The sequence below is a fragment of the Chionomys nivalis genome, chromosome 22, assembly GCF_950005125.1.
Source record: "Chionomys nivalis chromosome 22, mChiNiv1.1, whole genome shotgun sequence".
NCBI lineage: Eukaryota > Metazoa > Chordata > Mammalia > Rodentia > Cricetidae > Chionomys > Chionomys nivalis.
This window is the reverse complement of record NC_080107.1, coordinates 42,562,347-42,580,481: the sequence shown is the minus strand read 5'-3', so window position 1 is coordinate 42,580,481 and position 18,135 is coordinate 42,562,347. Positions and strand designations below refer to the sequence as shown.

Below are 18,135 nucleotides of genomic sequence, written 5' to 3'. Positions count from 1 at the left end.
GGTGTTCCAGGACACCTGAACAAAGGACTTATTTAGACCCTAAGATGAGAAGAGGAGACAGAGCAGAAGAGAAAGGAGAGAAGATGTGAGCTATCCCAGGAAACTCACTCCTCTCCAACACCACAGGGCGTATGTTCTAGTCCCTTCCTCCCTCATCTCCCTCTTGGATAGGAGCAAAGTCACAGGTACTTTTAGAAAAGCCATGTCCTCACTTCTAGTAGGCAGGGTATCTCACAGGTGGCCTCCTGTCAACAGGCTGCTCTTCATAAGGAAGTCTGCAGGCAGCGATTTCTCTGGAACTCACCATGTAGACCAGGCTGGCCCCAAACACACAGAGCTCTGCCTGTCTGTCTCTTGAGTTCTGGAATTAAAAGTGTGTGCCACCACACCTGGCTGTGACCTGTCTTTATATAGATTTAATATTTGCTAATAAAACCATTAAATAAAAACCACATGGCCTGGCATGCGCCCTAGTTTCCCTGTGGCTCCAACAGGGCATGCAGGTGTTGTATAATGACCACACCCCATAATGCATTTTAAACTTTAGGATGATTTTAAGTTTGTTGAGGTTACAGGCAGCAAAGATTCTGCAGCTCCAAAGTTTCCTCTGCCTTCCCTCCCTCCCTTCCTCCTCTCTCCATCCCTCCTTTCCTCTCCTAGTCTCTTCCTTCTCCTCCATCTTCATCACATGCCTTAGCTGAGATGATACTGATAGCTCACGATCGTGTCACTGAGCTGCATTTAGTCACTGTATCTCCTTGGGCTTCTCATGACCTCCCTTTTGATGGCCTTAAGGTTACTGGATTGCATGTGGGATTCATCTGGTGTACTCCTCTTGGTCAGTTTCTTCTATACTGGAAGCATGTTGTTTCCTTTCGGATTCTACAGGGCCCCATACTGAGGGAGCCTTGGGTTGAATTCTTTTTAAGGGTCGTTGATGTGGGAGTCCCCTCTGTGTGTTGCTTGTATTGGTTAATGAATAAAGAAACTGCCTTGGCCTGATAGGGCAGAACTTAGGTAAGCAGAGAAGACAGAACTGAATTCTGGGAGGAAGAAAGCCGAGTCAGAGAAACGCCATAGATCCGCTGGAGACAGACGCTGGGAATTTTACTTGGTAAGCCACTGCCATGTGGTGATACACAGATTAATAGAAATGGGTTAAATTAAGATGTAAGAATTAGCCAATAAGAAGGTAGAGCTAATGGGCCAAGCAGTGATTTGATGAATACAGTTTCTGTGTGATTATTTTTGTTGTAAGCTAGCTGGACAGCCGGGAAAAACAAGCGGCATCCTCCTTGCAACAGGTCATGGTATATACAGCTCAGCCTGGCCTCAAAATTGTGATGTATTCCACCATGCCCAGCTTGGAATTTTACTTTTGAGCAATGCTAGACCTCTTCAGACTTCCAAGACTGGTAGAGATGGACTTACATGAGCCTTTGAGTAGAATGTCTTAGCTTATATATAAAGTATATCCCCCAAAGGCTCCTATGTTAAAGGTTTGGTTCTCCGCTAGTGACACTGCCAAGGGGTGGATTGATGCTGAGGCCACTAACTTTGTGAATAGATTAACTCACTAGATGGGCAGTCAAGAGCTGGTAACCAGCTGGAGCAAATAGCTCACAGGGGACCTGAGTTGAAGGGCATGGCTTGAGCTGGACCCTTCCCCTCTGCCTGCTTCCTACCTGCCATGAGCTATGCGGCTCTGCTACACAGCATCTTCTGCTCCCCTCCCCACGTCCACCCCTGTGATGTGTTACCCTGAGAGGGCCCAGAAAGAGCACAGCCAAGGGATGATCATTGCAAATGGCCAAAGTGAGCCCAAGTGATTCTTTCTTTGTGCTTCTCTCAGGCATTGGTCACGTGAGAAAGGCTAATACACAGGTAATTGGAGATGTGAATGTCACAGTGTGGCCCTTGGTGACAACGTCACTTTCCTTTCCCTTGCACTCCAGGCATCCAGGGAAATCACTGGGCTGAGCCCACACTCAGGCGCCAACGGAAGCTTCCACTCCATGTCTGCTGTGGGCGGCAAAGTTTGTTTGGAATTCCCCTTCCTCTTCCCCACTCTTGGTTTATTTATTCAATCATTTATTTACATGAGCACAGCCTTGTGGATTTCAAACTTTTAGCTACAATCCAATTATTGCATTATTCATGCTGTCCTAACGGGCACTGCTTCTGCTCTGGACACCAGGGACTCTTGGTGGGCTCCTGTATCCCTTTGATATGGACTGGGTTTTTTTTTGGGGGGGGGGAGTCATCTTTTAGCCTTTAATGTCTTTAATGCTTTTTTACTTTTATCTGCCATCCCTGTAAAAATTTCCAGGCTCAGTTTGTGCAGTCTCTGCTTCGCCCCAAGATCCAGCTATTTCTCCCAGGACCCCCAAACCTGGAGAACAGAATTAGCACCAGACGTCTGGGTGTTTGCACCCATTGTTCCTGGGACATTCTGGCCTCTACAGGTGTCTCTCAGCTGAAAGTGAGAACGTGGGGTGTCACCTACCCTGTGTGTGCACAAATCTAATCCCCACACATAAGTCATGTGAGTGCCCAGTCACATCTCCGCTGAGCCAGCACTGCATCCTTGGCTCCACCTCCTGTTTGTCCCTCCACGATGCGGTTTCGGTGGGAACTGTCCCCGACAAGCTCGTGGGTTTGAACACATGCTCTCCAGCTGATGGTGCTGTTTGAGGCAAGGGTAGAACGTTCAGGTTGTGGGGGATGATTATGGAGACAGATTGCTGGGGGGGGGGGGGGGACTTGAAAGGTATACCCTTCCTGCTCCAGCCACCATGGAGCCACGGTGGAGCCACTCCAGCATGGCCCCACTGCCCTCTACTGGTTCAGCATTCACAGCTGTGCTGCCCTTCTATGACACAGGCTAACCCTGTACACTGGGAGTCCCTGAAGTCCTGTGGACGGTAAGATTGCTCACGATGCTAGAACGCTATTTGCCAAGTGTCCTCTGACCCTGGATGGCCCAGAATAACTTTACTACCCTATAAAAGACTCCTTAGTTTCACCAACTCTGCCTTCCTCCCAGCAGAGCCTCAAGCACACGAATGGAGTTCCTCGATGGGAGCTTCTCCTTGATTTTACCATCACGATGCGTTTAGGACGTTTCCACGTGTCCAGGGCTAGGCAGCCCCACCCCCACCCGTTTATTACTGAGCAGCGGGCCATGGTATGGGTGCATAATCAAAGGACATCTTGGTCACTTCCAGCGTAGAGTGATTAGGGAAAGGTGTTATCAATGTTCCCTTGCGGGGTTTGGGGTGGATCTAAGTTTTCAGACCTGTAGGGCGCATGCCTTGGATGGTGACTGTTGGGTGACCGGTCTGATACTGTGAGCCCTACGAGACCCACATTATGAAGTCAACTCCTGACGTCCCAGGTGCTGAGAGATGAGGGAGCTTTGTCCTCTGGGTCAGCTGCCTGGAGCATCACCTTCTGGCTTCCTGCTGTCAGCAGCTGTCAGTGTGTGGTCCAGCTTGTCTTGGGGGCGGTGGGTCTGGAAGTCAGGTGTGGGGCTCGAGTCTATCTCAGGGAAAGCAGACAATGCTCTTTCCTGGCTTCAGCTTCCCATGTGTGGGTAGTGTTAGGACTGCTACAGTTACTGTGTTCTGAAGACTCAGGAGGGTCACACAGCGTGAACTCTGACCAAAGAGTAGGGGAGCACCCTCACAAGGATGGTTAGCCCACAGTTCAGGCTAGAAATTAATTGTCCAGGGGAGAAGGTCACTACTCTGGGTCAGCTGAGCAGGCCTCTGCTCCGAGGTAGGTGCTCTAGGAAAAGAGCAGGCTCAGGCCTGCCATGGAGGACCACACACCTGTGGGGGTGGAGCTACACAATCAGGGCCTGCAGCCTCAAGCTGACTCTGCTCAGAGAAAAACCTGGAAGGAGAGCCAGCTGAGAGGCCCTTGGGTGGGCCTCACCTTCCTTCTGCTGCTGAAGGCCTGGAGTGTGTGTGTGGTACATGCTCCAGATTCCCAAGATGCATCTGAGGGTTCAGAAAAAAAGAGAGGCTGCTGCATCCATCCAGAGGTTTCCCATAATTCCACTTGCTGTAGGCCTCAGGGCAGCTATCAGCAAGCAGGTTTTGAAAAGGCTTGGATGGAAAGATTAAAGAGCTCCCAGAACAGGCCCTGGGCCTACGAAATGTCAGATGGATGGTCAATAGATGGGGAGGTGGAAAGACGGATGGACAGATGTGTGGATGGGTGAGTGGACATATGGAAAAGTAGAAGGATAAATGGACAGAAGGTGAATAAACAGCTGTACAGACAGAAGGACAGATGCACGGGAAGGCGGCGGGAAGGATGCATGCAATGAATGAGAGAAAGAAGAGATAGGGGAGGAGATGGTGGGAGGAGGAGGAAGGAAAGGTGAGGGAAAGCTAAAGGGAGGGACAGAAGGAGAAGAGGGGGGAGGGGGAAGGAAGGGAGGGAGAGGGGAAGGAAGGGAAGGGTGGGTAGAGAGGGGAGCTGTCAAGCTTCTCCACAGCCCCAAGTTTTCCCTCACTTGACCACCCCAGGCAGCTCTTAGATTTCCAAGACTCGCTGTTCACCTTTGAGGGTGCCATGGTGCCTCATCTTCAGGATCCTTCTCCCAGCAGGTAAAAGCAATGGTGCCCTCTCCTGAGACCTGGCCCACAGCCCTAATCTTCTCCAAGACCTCGAGACTGGTATCTGAGTCCGCAATGCCCCAACTCCAGTGCCAGCTTCCTTATTAGCAGGAGAGCAAGTGGTACCTGAAGACCATCTCCAAGGTGACCAAGACCCCTTTTACCAGGGCCCTGGGCATGGGGACCCTGTCCATATCAGAGCTAAGGAAACAGTCTCAAGGTGGGCCACACTGCCAATCAAGCACTGATGTACGGTGAGCACAGCCTGCTCTCCAGCGTCCTGTTGAACACTGCAGATGCTACAAGCCTGCCAAACCCTGCTCTTGTTGGTATGGTGAACTGTCAGCCTCAGGACCAGCCAGTGCCCAGAGAATTCTCATAATGAGGGGTGGAGGTGGGGGTAGAGTACATTGCATAGCACAAGGCCCTAGAGGGACCAGAGGGCCCTAGAGGGAGTCAGCCTTATCCAGATATTTCCAGCAGGGGGCAGTGCCGCCTCATATTTGTGAACTAGTCACGAAGCTGTCAGTCCTGGGCCACCCAGCGTATCCTCAGCAGCCTCCGGCTTTTAATCCACCTTGGCATAGCCTCCAGGCAGCCTCTTTGCCCTCAGGGGTTCTTCAGGAACTGGCAGACTAAGTCCTCAGCTGTGCCTCTCAGAGCCTCTCCTGGCGTTTCTCTAGGGCTCTCCATTAAATAACCACCCACTCCTTCACTCTCTAAACGGAGGGGACAGTCACCAGGACACACTCCCCTCTGGGAATCTCCACATGTCCTCTGGCTCCCTCGCTGCTCTGATCCCGACCTGCCCAGCTTTTCCAATACCTTAGCACTGCTGTAGTCCTCAGGCCTGGAGACAAGGCTAGCCTCATTTGTTCCAACCACCAACCACTCTTTTTACCACTATTGCTTGCTGATGGGAAAGTCTGTTCTTTCCTGTCCCTTGGCTCCTGGTACCAGACACAGGACCAGAGAAAGAATAGGGGCTTGGTGATATCCCAACCAAACATCATGTGTCCCCAGACCTGAGGCCCTGCCCCCACCCCGGCCTCTCATGTTACACAGGCCTAGAGGGTGGCTCAGCTTGCCACTGCCTGATTCTGCTGCTGATAAACTTATCAAGCCAGGCATCTCTGGTCCAGAGGGACTGCCCTGAGCAGGCATTGCCATGGCAACCAGAGGCAGGAAGGAGGCATTACACCAGGCTGCCAAGTGATGCCGGCAGGCAGCCTGGGTCTGTTCAGGTGGCAGTCCATTCTTCAGTACTATGCCCCTGAAGGTGGTCAGTCCCGGGTACCACCCCAGGGAGACCTGAGCTAGGGCCAATCCTGACCCACCTGGACTCATCTGCCTCATCCTGCCACCCACTGGTCACCAAGGGTCCTGAAAACCGTCCCTTCTGCAGGTGTGTTGCCTTTACCAACTGTCACCTTGCTCCCTGCCCCAACCTGAAGCCTCTTGCAGGGTCCCTTGTCCTTTCTGAGGACAGACTTCTGGGGAAGGGTATGGCCAGAGACTGACCCCACTTCTAATCTGTGGTGAGGTCAGTAAAGAGAGAGCATGAAGCTGAGACGAGTTCCCACTTCTCTCAGAGTCGACCCTCTTTCCAGACCAATGAAGGGGCCAGCATGAGCCTTGGGCACAAGAATTTATCACAGAGGACCAGCGTGGGCTGACAGAAGGGCTGTACTGGCCCTAGGCATCAGATGGGCAGCTCAGTGGTTCAGGGACCCTCCACGTCCCCTACCTCTAGACTGCCAAAGGTTCTCGTTGCTCCTGGGGATGGCACTGGCTCTACCAAGGGGAAGACCTGACTCAGGACAAAGTCTCTCTAGCCAGCAGCACCTCCCAGTCAAGAGGAAAGTGCATCTTTCAAGGTCTCGCTGACCAATTAGGGACCTGGGGGAGGTTACTTCTGGGGACAGCAGCTTTTGTTCGCATGCCTGAGGAAGTGGGAACGGCACTATGAAGGTCTTGAATCCTAGCATGCTGGGCCCAGCTTCCCACTGCCCTCCACAGTCAAGTGGGAAATATCTGGGGTGTTGCAGCATGTGTGTGTGAAAGGGTACACTTGATGGTGTGCTTCTAGGCGGCGACTTCAAGGAGCCTGGTTCTGCAGCCTACTAGCCAGCAGCTAGAAATAGGTGTCCAACTCCTCAAGGCCCCTCAGGTCCCACTCCCAGCCTATAGGTACCCAGGGCCTCCTAGGAGTAAACTCATCTGGAGAGAGGGGCATTCGGAGATGACAGGACAGTGTCACCAAACTTGGGGGCAGATGCAGTCCAAGCTGCAGACAGCATGGAGACAAAGGGCATTTATCACATGAGATGGCACAGATGGGGTATTGCTAACCTGTAATTAATGGGGCAGTTAGATGACATCATGTACCTGGGCCCTCCGTGTGAACCTCTTGCCCACCCCAGCCAGCACAGAGGTGCACGAGGGCCAGGCTGGGCAGATAGCAGCACACGGTCCTTCCGAGTGTCCACAAGCTGGTGCCCATCGGAGAGGGGTCCCAGGAGAGTGAGTGTTATCACAGCACCACAGGCCCGCCCACTCCCATCACCCCACATGTCTGCAACTCCCAAGACAGGACAGATGAGAACCGAATGGAGATATATTTTGAAACGCTCATATTTGTCTCTCCTCTCACGTTTTTCTGTGTTTCTTTTCTACAATCCTGAGACTGCTGTTCATCAACCCCCAGCATCTGCGCCACATTGTCCCAGAAAGCAGTTACGCAGGGAAGTCATTTCACAGTCAGATGAGTGGCGGCCAGGCCGGCAGGCAGGCACCCAGGACAGAGCAAGGCTGTTCAAATCACCAAGAAGGGGAAGGAAACCCTGCCGGTTGCGGCCCTCCCTCCCATCAAAGGAAGTGTCTCTCTGTGCTGTTCTCACGAGTCTTCAGCCTCCTCAGAAGAGCCCTCCTCTGCCATCTCAGCGTCCTGGTGTCCCCACGCTTCTCAACACTCCAAAGCAGAGACATAACAGGTGCCCCGCCATGCCATCCAGTTTACATGAGGGATAAAATTACATTTGTACAAAAATAGATTCATTTACCCTTCCCGGTGCGTTAAACATTCCTCTATCTTTACTCCCTGCGGCCGCGGCATCCTCCCCACAGTGGCCGCGCATCCCAGCTAAGGCATGGCTAGAGATCAGGGCACTCCAGCCCTGCAGCATCTGAAAATAGATGCATCCCCTGCCTCCAGAGTCACCAGAGCCTGACTTCCCCACAGAAGGGGACCTCAGGTCCTTGCTCACAAGAAGCAAATGTACAGGAAAATGGGAAAGTCTTGATTAAAAAGAACACAAAACATCGGGAACTGTGCCGCATCTCCTGCCACTGTGGCCTCTGCAGTCTCTGGACAGCACATACGCGTTCACAACACACACCCGTGTGATTCTGTGACGGGGACAGCAAATGATTAGCCATTGGTTGCCTGCTCCAGCCAGGTCTTCTGGAATCCCAGGGGAGGGGGCTCAGGCGTCCCTTGGCACCATCACCAAACTGCCTAGTATCCACAGGGATGCGGTCATTTGGAAAACTGAGGGTGTGGGGCCAAATTCCCTCAGTGACTGTGGTTTCAGGGTGACATGGGCCAGAAGCTGCCACAGGTTCTGTGGTCATGGTCACTTCTCAGCCATAGGAGCCCCCAAGTGAAATCTCCAAGCAGGGAGGTGACACAGATGAAGAATATGGCCCAGAAGCAGCAATGTGGATGTCACATGACCATCGGTGGCAGTCATCCAACGAGGCTGAGGTTGGGATGGGTGCAGGGTGGCTAATGAGCTGGCATTAGTGCTATCTTTAGAAAATTAAAGATTGTCCCACCAAAATAATAATAACAATAATAATTACAATCACCTTAATTGAACCAGATTGGTAACCGACTAAATGTCTGGTTAAATGAACCCAATTCTTTCCTTAGTGACACCACGCCCACACCTCCCCTGCAAATAACAGCACTGTCTACACAATAATGGTGACAATGAGGCTAAAGAACAGGAAGTCCACGGGGGAGTCTATGGTGACAAGTAGTGACAGGTAAGGCTATGTGGACCACTGGCACTAGGGGCCATGGCCCCAGTTCCTAAAAGCCAGCCAAACCCAGACACGGCAGCATCCCAGAGTCAGCCCCAGAACTTTCTCTGCTGGAGCCAAGGACCATCCTCAGTGGCTCAGAAGAACACAGGGCACGGCATATAATGGGGCCAGCATGAACAAGGGGAGCCATGGTCTGCAGAAGGCACAGCGCTAGGTGTGAACCAGGGGATCTGTACCCCTCTGCTTGGTGCTACCGTTCCTCAAAGACTGCACAGGGTTTCTAGGAATGCCTAGAAGGGGCAGCTGGCTGGTCCTGGGAACTGTGAGGCCTCCCACACACATCTCTCATGCCACCACATAGAGAAAGCGGCTACAGGGAAGATGTTTCTGGAACCTCCTATAGGTGCCTCAGCTGGCTCTTGTTAGGGACTTTGAAAAGGTGGAAAATGAATGTGTCCTTCCTCATAGAGCCTATGAAACTGGCTCCTCCTACCCACTACCTCCAGGCCCAACCCTCTAGATGTCTGGTTTCCTGAGGGTCTTCCTCTCTTACCCCTTTGCACCAATGGGAGTCCAGCTGTTGGGGAGGCAGTGTGGTCATCCCCACTAAGGCCCCTGCTCCTGATCAACCTGGGCCCCTCGGTCTGGGACTAGATCATGAAGACTGGGACCCAGGGAGGCCTTACAGTGCAATCAACCAGAAAGGCACACTCAGAGCCTGAGTCCACAACCTACCACCTGAGCAGGTGTGAAAAAGCCCTTGCTTAAGTAAGATTCTGGACACTGTCTACAGACATCATCATACCAAGAGGAATCCCAGAAAGACCCATCAGCATTCCTAACAGAAGTGGCCAGTCCAGTAAGGGGTCCATGCGAGAGTCCCACACCAGGACAGTCACCTTTCATATCTGCCTGGTCCATCCTCAAGTCCCTCTGGCCCCCTTTCAGGAAACCAGACAACAACCCTCTTCCTTCCCTGAGCCTCAGGATGTCCGGTATCCTACAAGAGGCCAGCAAAAGAACAGTCCATATGTTGCCCACAGGACCACTGAGCTAGAAAGCCAGGGGTAGCCTTCCAGGATGATCCTTGGTACCACCTTGCAGACCACAAAGGAAGATGTGGACTAGGGAAAAGACAGGTCACCACAGCTGGCTAACCTGGGTTGATGAGATATATGGTGGGGAACAATGACACAAAAATGAACTGGGCGGACATGACAGAGAGCCTCCAGCCCATGCAGCCTCGCGGGGGTCCCAGGATCCCGCACGGTGGCTGTGGTGACATCTCAGGATATCTTTGGAAACAGGCTTTACAGGTTAGCTATGGCCCACGGGGATAGGACCTGTTCCCCCTTGACCCCAGGTGGGTTCCCACCCTAGCTGGGTACCAGGACTCTGAACAGGCAAAGATGGGCCACTCCAAACAGAGGTGCCACATGGGCGTGTCGAAAACCAGCGACAGCAAACAGCGACTAGAACAAGCCCTTCTCCCAGCTCCAGAAGCACCCCAAGCCCCTCAGGATGACAGCAAGGTAGCCCAAGAGCCTGACGTAGGGGAGGGGGCTGGCTGGGTCTCAACCAGCTCTGGCCATGACCCTGGGCCAAAGGCAAGCAGTCATAAAGATGACAAGGATGGTGACGCATCTTTTGATACCATAGGGACACTGCACCCCAAAGGTCCACACGGGCCAGCAGAAAGAGCAGGGACAGGGCTGGAGCTGAGCAGCTGTGTCCAGGCAGGGCGCAGGTCCGGCGCACAAGTGGCCGGGGCCTAGGTGGTTTGATGTGGGGCCTCCAGCATCTCCATAAGGAAGGTGTCAATGGGTGTGTCCCCGATGAGCTTGAAAAAGAACAGGTGCTCCAAGCACTTGAGCCCGATGGAGCGCAGTGCAGGCAGGCGAAGCAGCAGCTTGGCGAACCTGCAGGATAGTAGAGAATAAGGATTGGCAAGGAGACCAGGCGGTACTTCCCCTCTCTAGTGACCTGTCACTTCCCTAGAGACCAGCTGAGACCAGTGGCTTGGGACCTGAGTCTGGCCTGCAGAGGAAGCTGCCTGAGTTGACCGGTCAGGAAGATGGAGCAAGGAACCAGAGAAAGGTGGCTCCTTAGAGATGAAAGAGCACAAAGGGTAGGGCTAGGGTAGGGTGAGGTACACCAAGATCCACAGGGCCCTGGAATGGAAGCGGGAAGACTACTGTCGGTCAGGACAGGCCCAACAGGATTTGGGAGAGAAGTTACAAGTGTGGGCTTGCTCCATGGGCAACAGGGAGCCACAGCAAAAATTTAAACAGGTAAGAACATGAATGGATTTGTGCACGAGAGAGGCCTCTACAAGAGCAGTTACCTTCTAGAGGCAGGAGGGCCTGTCCTAGGAAGAGGCAAAAGAAAGATCTGTGGGCAGCCTCAAGGGTAACATACCCGGTACTCAATGGGTGACTGAAAAGCCACAGGGTGGGGACCCCCATTGGAGGTGGAGCCAGCAGTGAGCGGGGGGATTCTGTGCTCCAGCAGGAATGTCAGCCTCCCACGGGCATCCCCAGCATGGTGCAGGCCCCTCCCCAGAAAGGACTCTGCTGGGCTACTTACTAGGTGCTAGGAAGGACCCTGGGTCCCTCTACCCCTGGAGTATTTCCCGGACAAAAGACTGATAGGTACGGGAAAGGAGTCTAACGGCTCATGGAAGACAGACATCCAAGCCAATCAGCCACAGCAGACACGAGAGGATAGTGTGGTGTGGGGACAGGACCTAGGGTCCCACATGTGACCTCTGCGTCTGATGGGGGTACTCCTATACACTGGAGGGGGCTCTGAGCCTCATTAATTATTAACCATGTCTTTCACTTCCAGGGAGGAAGCCCTGTGGCTGGCTGCCCCACCGTCCTCAGTTTAAAGGCATAAGCATAACTTGGAGGCTGGAGAGGCGCCAGAGAACAGGCTGTTTTCTGCTGAGCTGGCGAGATGGGCTAAGGCAGGAAGCCAGGAAAAACAAGCCGTTGCCACCCTCCTGTCCTCCTCCGGGAAGTTTCACTTTAAACCAAACCAGATGAGGACTAAGCAGCAGTGTGGACAGTTAACTATGTACATGCCAGGCAACAAGACGGGTTAGTGTGCCCATCTGCCCAGTCCTCCCCACCCCCTCACACCAGTCTGCAGGCTGAGAGGCTGAGAGGCGCACCCCACAAGAGGAGCAGCAGAACAAAACATCAGACTGAATCCCGGGAATGCACCATTTCTCCTTCTGTACACCTACTGTGTGCCTAGCACTACAGACCGTCCACCCAGCACTGTGGACCTGAACGTGACCATAGACACCAGTCTTCTTTAGGCATACTGAGAAAATGTGTGTTGCGGCTTCAGCCATCTCCTCTGCACAGCTGTAAAGCACCTACATGGTGCTGGTATTTCCAGCCCTCTTAACAGGTTCAATTTACGAGTGAAGAACAAAAGGCTTCGTGTTCATGAACAATGAAAAGCACCTACGGTGCACCAAGAACTGGACCAATGCTCACAATGGGGTATAGGGGAAGGTGTGTTGTCCTCAGAGCCTGTGAGCCAGAGGGTGGCCTAGTTCCTGCTCAGAACCTTCAAAGCATTCCACACTGGACCTGTGGAGGACACCACTGAAATTGTGGCACACAAAGGACTTCAGAGATGGGTGGCTGAGCCCAGGGGTACAGGCAGGGGCCTGTCTGGGGGTGGAGGTGCAGCTCACCTGCCTGGCTGCTCCGGATACTTGTGTTTGCAATATGCCTCTAGTGATGCGTACACCTTCTCCCTCAGCGCCTCCACCTCAGCAGGGTTTGAAAGCCCCTTGGAGTCTGTAGGAAGAAGTGGCCTCAGGTCAGAGCCCCCAGATTGTCTCCAAGCCACACGTAAACACAGCAGAGAGTATACGTGGCTGCCCTGCAGACTCACAGCTCACAGCCCAGGGGGATGGATGCTCAAGAGTCATGCCTCCACTCTGCCACTTGAAAGCCAAGGGACCGCCAACCAGCGCCTTGACTTTCAAGGACTTAGTTTTCCCATATTTTTCCAGGTGCCCATGAGAGATAATCAGTACTTTCAATGTTTGGGCCCCACTTCACTGACAAGAAGAAAGCTGCAAAGCCCATCACCGAGGAGTTCCGTAAACCACACCACGATCAGATGCCCCAGAAGCCCCTCCTCAGAGCCTAGACGCTGGCCACAATCCAGGATGCGTCTATGCCACAACCACATCACCAACATCATCAAGGCACAGTGTCTCCGTGTAAATACTGAGGGTGGTCTGGGTCTGGGGACTCCCTGGACTTTGTCAGACTTTCAACTAACCTAGTTCCTGACAGTTCCTCTCTCTCCCCCATAGCCCCTGGCCAAGACCTCCCTGGTTCCCCATGCCTCCAGCCAGGTTGCACAGACCTAACCTGGGATCTATCAGTCTGGCCCAGAAATTACAGACCCGTGAGTTATCATGGGTAGAAGCCTATGCCCCTACCCCTCCATACCTTCCACCCACCATGGGCAGGGTTGATGAACCCCATCTGCCAAGCCTCCAACCCACACACAATCTCCTCCCCAGGAGACAAGATTGAACTTTCAAACACAAAAGCCCTGCATACCCTGCTGGACCAAGGGCCCCAGCCTCAGCAGCTCCCTAGGGCCTAGTTAGATCCACCCCCAACCCTGTGGGCCATCCCCCAATCCTTGACTCTCTTCCCAAGAATCCCACACTCTCAACTATACTATGCTTCCATCACCACATGGAGTGGTCACTAATGGCATCGATCACCAATCCAGAGCTGTGAGCACAGGCCTGGACCACTCCTCACACTGCAGCTCCCATTGCACGGTGCTGCATAGAAGACAGGGTCCCAGCCTTTGTGACAGCAACAGCTTGGAGGCTCCAGAGTCCCAGAAAGGACTTGCTATCCTCGGGAAGCTGCTCTCCACAACCCCAAACACCCTTGAAGCCAAAGTTCAAGACAGTATTGGCTGCCCTCGGGATACCTAACAGGACGACATGATCACATCACCAACCAGATCCAGGGAGCTCACTGTGACAGAAGACCACTGTAGGCAGCAGAGCTCACTAGTGCCAAGTGGTTATACAGAGTGCCACTTGGGTCTCTTGGTTAAGTCTCCATACAAGTGGAGGCACAAGACTGCTGTCTATTGTGATGGGGACACCAGGCCCTGAAAGTCAAAGTGTGAGGCAGAGCAGCTAGGAAGACACAAGTGCCCTTGGCCGCGCAGGAGGCAGAAGGGCCATACCAGGGTTGAAGAGGACAATGGCACGCAGGCAGCCCAGCTCCGTCTTGTCCATCTGCATGTCACGCATCTTAGACACCAGCTCCGTTAGCACCCTGCAGAAAAAAAGCAAGTGTCAAGGTCCACGTTAGACACAGCCTTACTAGAGCCCCACCAAGGGAGACTCATTGGATTCCTGGGGTGGTCAGGGTAGACTGAGCGTAGCTGGAGGCACTGGGCCTGGTCAGGGCTATAGAAAGAAAGCATCACCATGAGCCCATGGTTCTTTGCAAGGTGGGATCCTCTACCATCCCATAGCTGTCTGGGAATCTGGGCCCAGAGGAGGAACCCCAAGATTGCTGAGTCAAGAAGAGCTGAGACAAGATCTCCTGCTGTGGCCATTCCTGGTCACCCTGCACCATGGCTGTTTCCCTTAGCTCCAGGTTAGACTTCTGCTGGGACAAGCCTCTCGCCACACATCACTCAGCCTCCTCAGCGAGACAGAAACCTCTCCAGGGACCTGCAAGTGTCTTTAGTCCACTCAACACGGATGCAGCTTGGAAGAATCCTAGGCCCCACTCAACGTCAGCCAGTCTGTCTGACCTCAGCAGCAAGGAGAAGTCCTGTCACCAGGGGTCAGACTACACACACCACTCTCTTTGACAGCGAGGATAAGCTAGGACCTCTCCAGTCAGTGCTTGGATCCCCAGGAATCTAAGTATAAAGCCCCCAGCACTGTCACTTCACTGCTAACTAGGCATGTGGATAGGGTGACATTCCCCAAAACCAGACTCCAGAGGGCTAAACCCGGATCCCAGCCCCTGTGGATTGGCCGCATATGTGAGCTTGTCAAAGGCCCCCAGAAGGCTGCAGCACAGAGCCTGGCACTAACTGAGGTAGCATTTGCCCCATCTGTGGCCACAAACCTTTCTGTACTAATGCACTCTGTGTGTTCTAACCGGTCTTTCCCAGGGAAGAGCTCCATCTGTACTGTCTCCTCTGTCGCAGGGAGTACAGGTGGGTGGCTTTGCCCACCTCCCGCTTCAAGGCTCTAAAGCGCAGGGACTCACCTGCCCCTCCCCAGCCCTCCTAAGGGCCTGTTCATTCTTACGTTCCCTGTGCCATCACCCAGCCTCTCAACATCAGCTGCCACTGAGGTCTGGCATGGGCCCTCAGCTTGTACATAGTGCTGGCCAGGCAGACGAAAGGACAAGCAGCCACAGTACCTCACCTAGTGGGCATAAGCAAGTCAGGCAATTCAGGAGAGGAACTGGGTGGGGCCAGGTGGCCACTGAACGTGGTGGCACTACAGCCGGCCCGCTCCTCTGAGCATGTCTCTAAGAAGCAGTGCAGAGGTACACATTCATGTCTGCTGTGGGTGAGGCCCAGCAGATCAGAAACACCAGCCACTCGGTGCTAGTTCAGGGCACAGGTTACCCTGGGGCTACAACAGCACTGCTTCTGTCTGGGACGTGCCAAATGTTGACACTTATAAAGCCGTACCAGAAACATAATCTGTTTTTGTTAACCAAGTGCAGCTGTCCTTGTAGATACGCAAATCACAAAGAAGGAAGACTGCCTATGGCCTCAACTCCCCTGACACTGGACTCCACAGACGGACAGTGTCCACACGTCTGGCCTTCATTTTCCACACTAATGTCTTTCCTAAGTAGAGGCTGTGCCCAACAGGGCAGGAAGTGACCAAGGGGCCTGTCGTGCACAAAGATAGCCCCACCCTGCCTACCTGTTGAAGACGGCCCACCTACTGAAGAGGGCAACTACCCCCACCTACCTGTTGAATACAACGCATACTTATCCAACTGGTCAAAAATGGTCCCCAACCCCTCTACCCATCAAAGGTGATGCTACACCACTCATGTGATAAAGATGGCATCCATTCTACCTACTTATCAAAGATCAGACCTACCTTCCCTGCCTATCAAAGACAACACCACCCGGCTCACCTGTCAAAGATGGCGCCCACCCCAGCACTGTGAGCGCTGTTCCGGTGTACGTGCAGGCCAGTGGCAAGGAGGATCCCATCTTTCACAGCTATGGAACGGTGGGAGAAGGAGGCAATAAGCAGCTCGTTCCAGCCTGGAGGAGGGAGGGAGAAAAGCGTATGGTCACTCCGCTGTTTCTATGACCCCCATCACTGTCCCTTCCCCTCACCCCGGGAAGCGGCATGTTCCAGACACATTTCTTTCCACACCCAAGTCAAGGGTCCCAAAGAGCGACTCCAGCACGTGTCACCCAGAGCACCTAAGTGTGAGCAATGCCTGTTCCTTCTACCAAGTACACTGGCAATGTGTCATCCCTGAGGATCCTGCACTAAGCACACCCCTAACAAATTCAGGGCAAAATGGAAGCTTCTTTCTGTACTTGAAGAGGACTCGTGCCTCAGGAGTTGGGAGAACTCCCAAAGACTTCCCTTGGGATGGCTACGGAATGACTGATGCTAATCTGGGCCATGTAGAGCGCCACAAGAGCTGAGGAAAAGCCACCTTGGAGCCATGCATCCCAGGGCACAGTACTAAGCAACCAGGGCTGCTGTGCAAGCAGTAAGAAGGGGCGTGGGGTAGGGGGATAAGGAGAGGACTCTGCACAAACAGCCAGGGGCTCCTCAACAGGGCAGTGCATAAGCCTGCTCAACACCTGTGTCCTGAGATCCCAGGCCCCACGGTTCCCCTCTCATGGCTACCAGCCTACATGGACATACTTATCCATCTTACATGGGAGAAACTGAGGCAGCCAGCACTTGAGAGGTGGGGTCTGTTATGCTTCTTGCCACAGGTCAAATCAACTTGGATACTAGAGATCACTCCCACAAACATGACCTCAGGGACCCCACAAGAGCACGTGGGGCAAACCGTGCCCCATCTCATATCTAGGTAACTGAGCCCTACACTGAGTGGGTCACCTGAGGCCCCAACCTAGGGCCATCTCTTTCACATGGGTTTCCATGCCTCAGTGGCTAGGGCAAAGACCTGGACAGTTATACACCTGCTAGACAGCATGCTTCCCAGAGCCTCAGAGGAATCTCTGTTCACAAAGTGGGCCACATACATACCATCCCAACGTGGAACAAGTCCACCCAGGCAGAGGCAAACATGGCAGGATCCATTTTGCTCATCTCGGCAACCCATGCCCACCAAGAGATCCTTTCAAGCAGAAGGCAGAAAGACTGGGGTCTGTGTGCTCACCCCAACCAAACAGCTTCCAAAACATTCCATGATATACAGGGATACATCTGTATGGCTCATTTTATCTACTGGGGGTGGGCTGAGCTGAGGCTGACCTGAGGCCCTTGGTGCAGGCAGAAAAACCAAAGCAGTTATGCTCAGGCGCTTCAAGACAGCACAGCCTCCAGGGCCCTTCGCGGAAAGTGAGGCAAGTGATAACTGTCATCACAGCTCCGCAGCAAGCAAGAGCTGCAGATGCCATTCCCAACACATCCCCATCTCTCCACAGCAGGAACCTGAGCTAAGGATCCTAACCTTGGCACCCTACTGGTCACTGGTGGAATCCAATCAATGTTAAGGGTTCTTCCTTATTATGCGTTAATAAGGAAGAGTCAGGACAATCTGAAGAGCTAGCCTCACGCCAAGTTCCAAGGCTACACTCCTACCAAACAGAGTCCCCTCTGCTGAGTATGAGAGACACCGCTTATATTCCACACACTTGCATCAAGACCTCTGCTCAGAAAAGGACCTGCAGCTCCCAGGGGACAAGGTCACAGAGACCTGGTGGGCAACCTGATGAGACCCTTTACTGACACATTCTTGGCTGGGAGAGAAGTAGCTCTAGAAAGAAGGATTAACGCCCACCCAACACTCGCAGCCTCCCACCCCAGCCTCACCCAGCCTGGTTACTCACCTGCCCGTAGTAGGATGACCTGGTCGTCCAGAGGCAGCTCAGAGAAGTGCGGGATCCTTTTGGCCCACTCCACAAGAGTGAAGAGCTGCTTGTCTGCCGCTTGGCAGATGTTGGTAACAGGGTCATTTGGCTGGAGTGGAGGAAGGACACCAATCAAGCCTCACACTGCTGATATCCCGACAGAACACCACCCCACACATTAAAACACCCATGGGGCAGAGTCCCAGAACCCACATACCAACCCCTGGCATCTGAGACCTGACACAGTGAAAGGACTTTGAAGAAGAGACCCGATCATAATACCGAGGATGGGGAATGACCCTGGTTTAATGGAGCTGGCCTAGGATCATGCCAG

At 53.3% G+C, this 18,135-nt stretch overlaps 1 protein-coding gene across 2 annotated transcripts in view; it reads right to left on the bottom strand.

The window, feature by feature from the left end:
• Positions 1–7,231: 7,231 nt before the first annotated feature.
• Positions 7,232–18,135, bottom strand: part of Rxra (retinoid X receptor alpha) — an 86,789-nt gene continuing 75,885 nt past the window's right edge. For both annotated transcript variants that reach the window (XM_057755307.1, XM_057755308.1), the window contains 5 exons: positions 17,781–17,910; positions 15,869–16,001; positions 13,929–14,020; positions 12,391–12,496; positions 7,232–10,597 (listed from right to left, as the gene is read on the bottom strand). In XM_057755307.1, the coding sequence (XP_057611290.1) occupies positions 10,450–10,597; positions 12,391–12,496; positions 13,929–14,020; positions 15,869–16,001; positions 17,781–17,910 (609 nt within the window). In that variant the 3' untranslated portion in view covers positions 7,232–10,449. The remainder of the gene's footprint in view (positions 10,598–12,390; positions 12,497–13,928; positions 14,021–15,868; positions 16,002–17,780; positions 17,911–18,135) is intronic.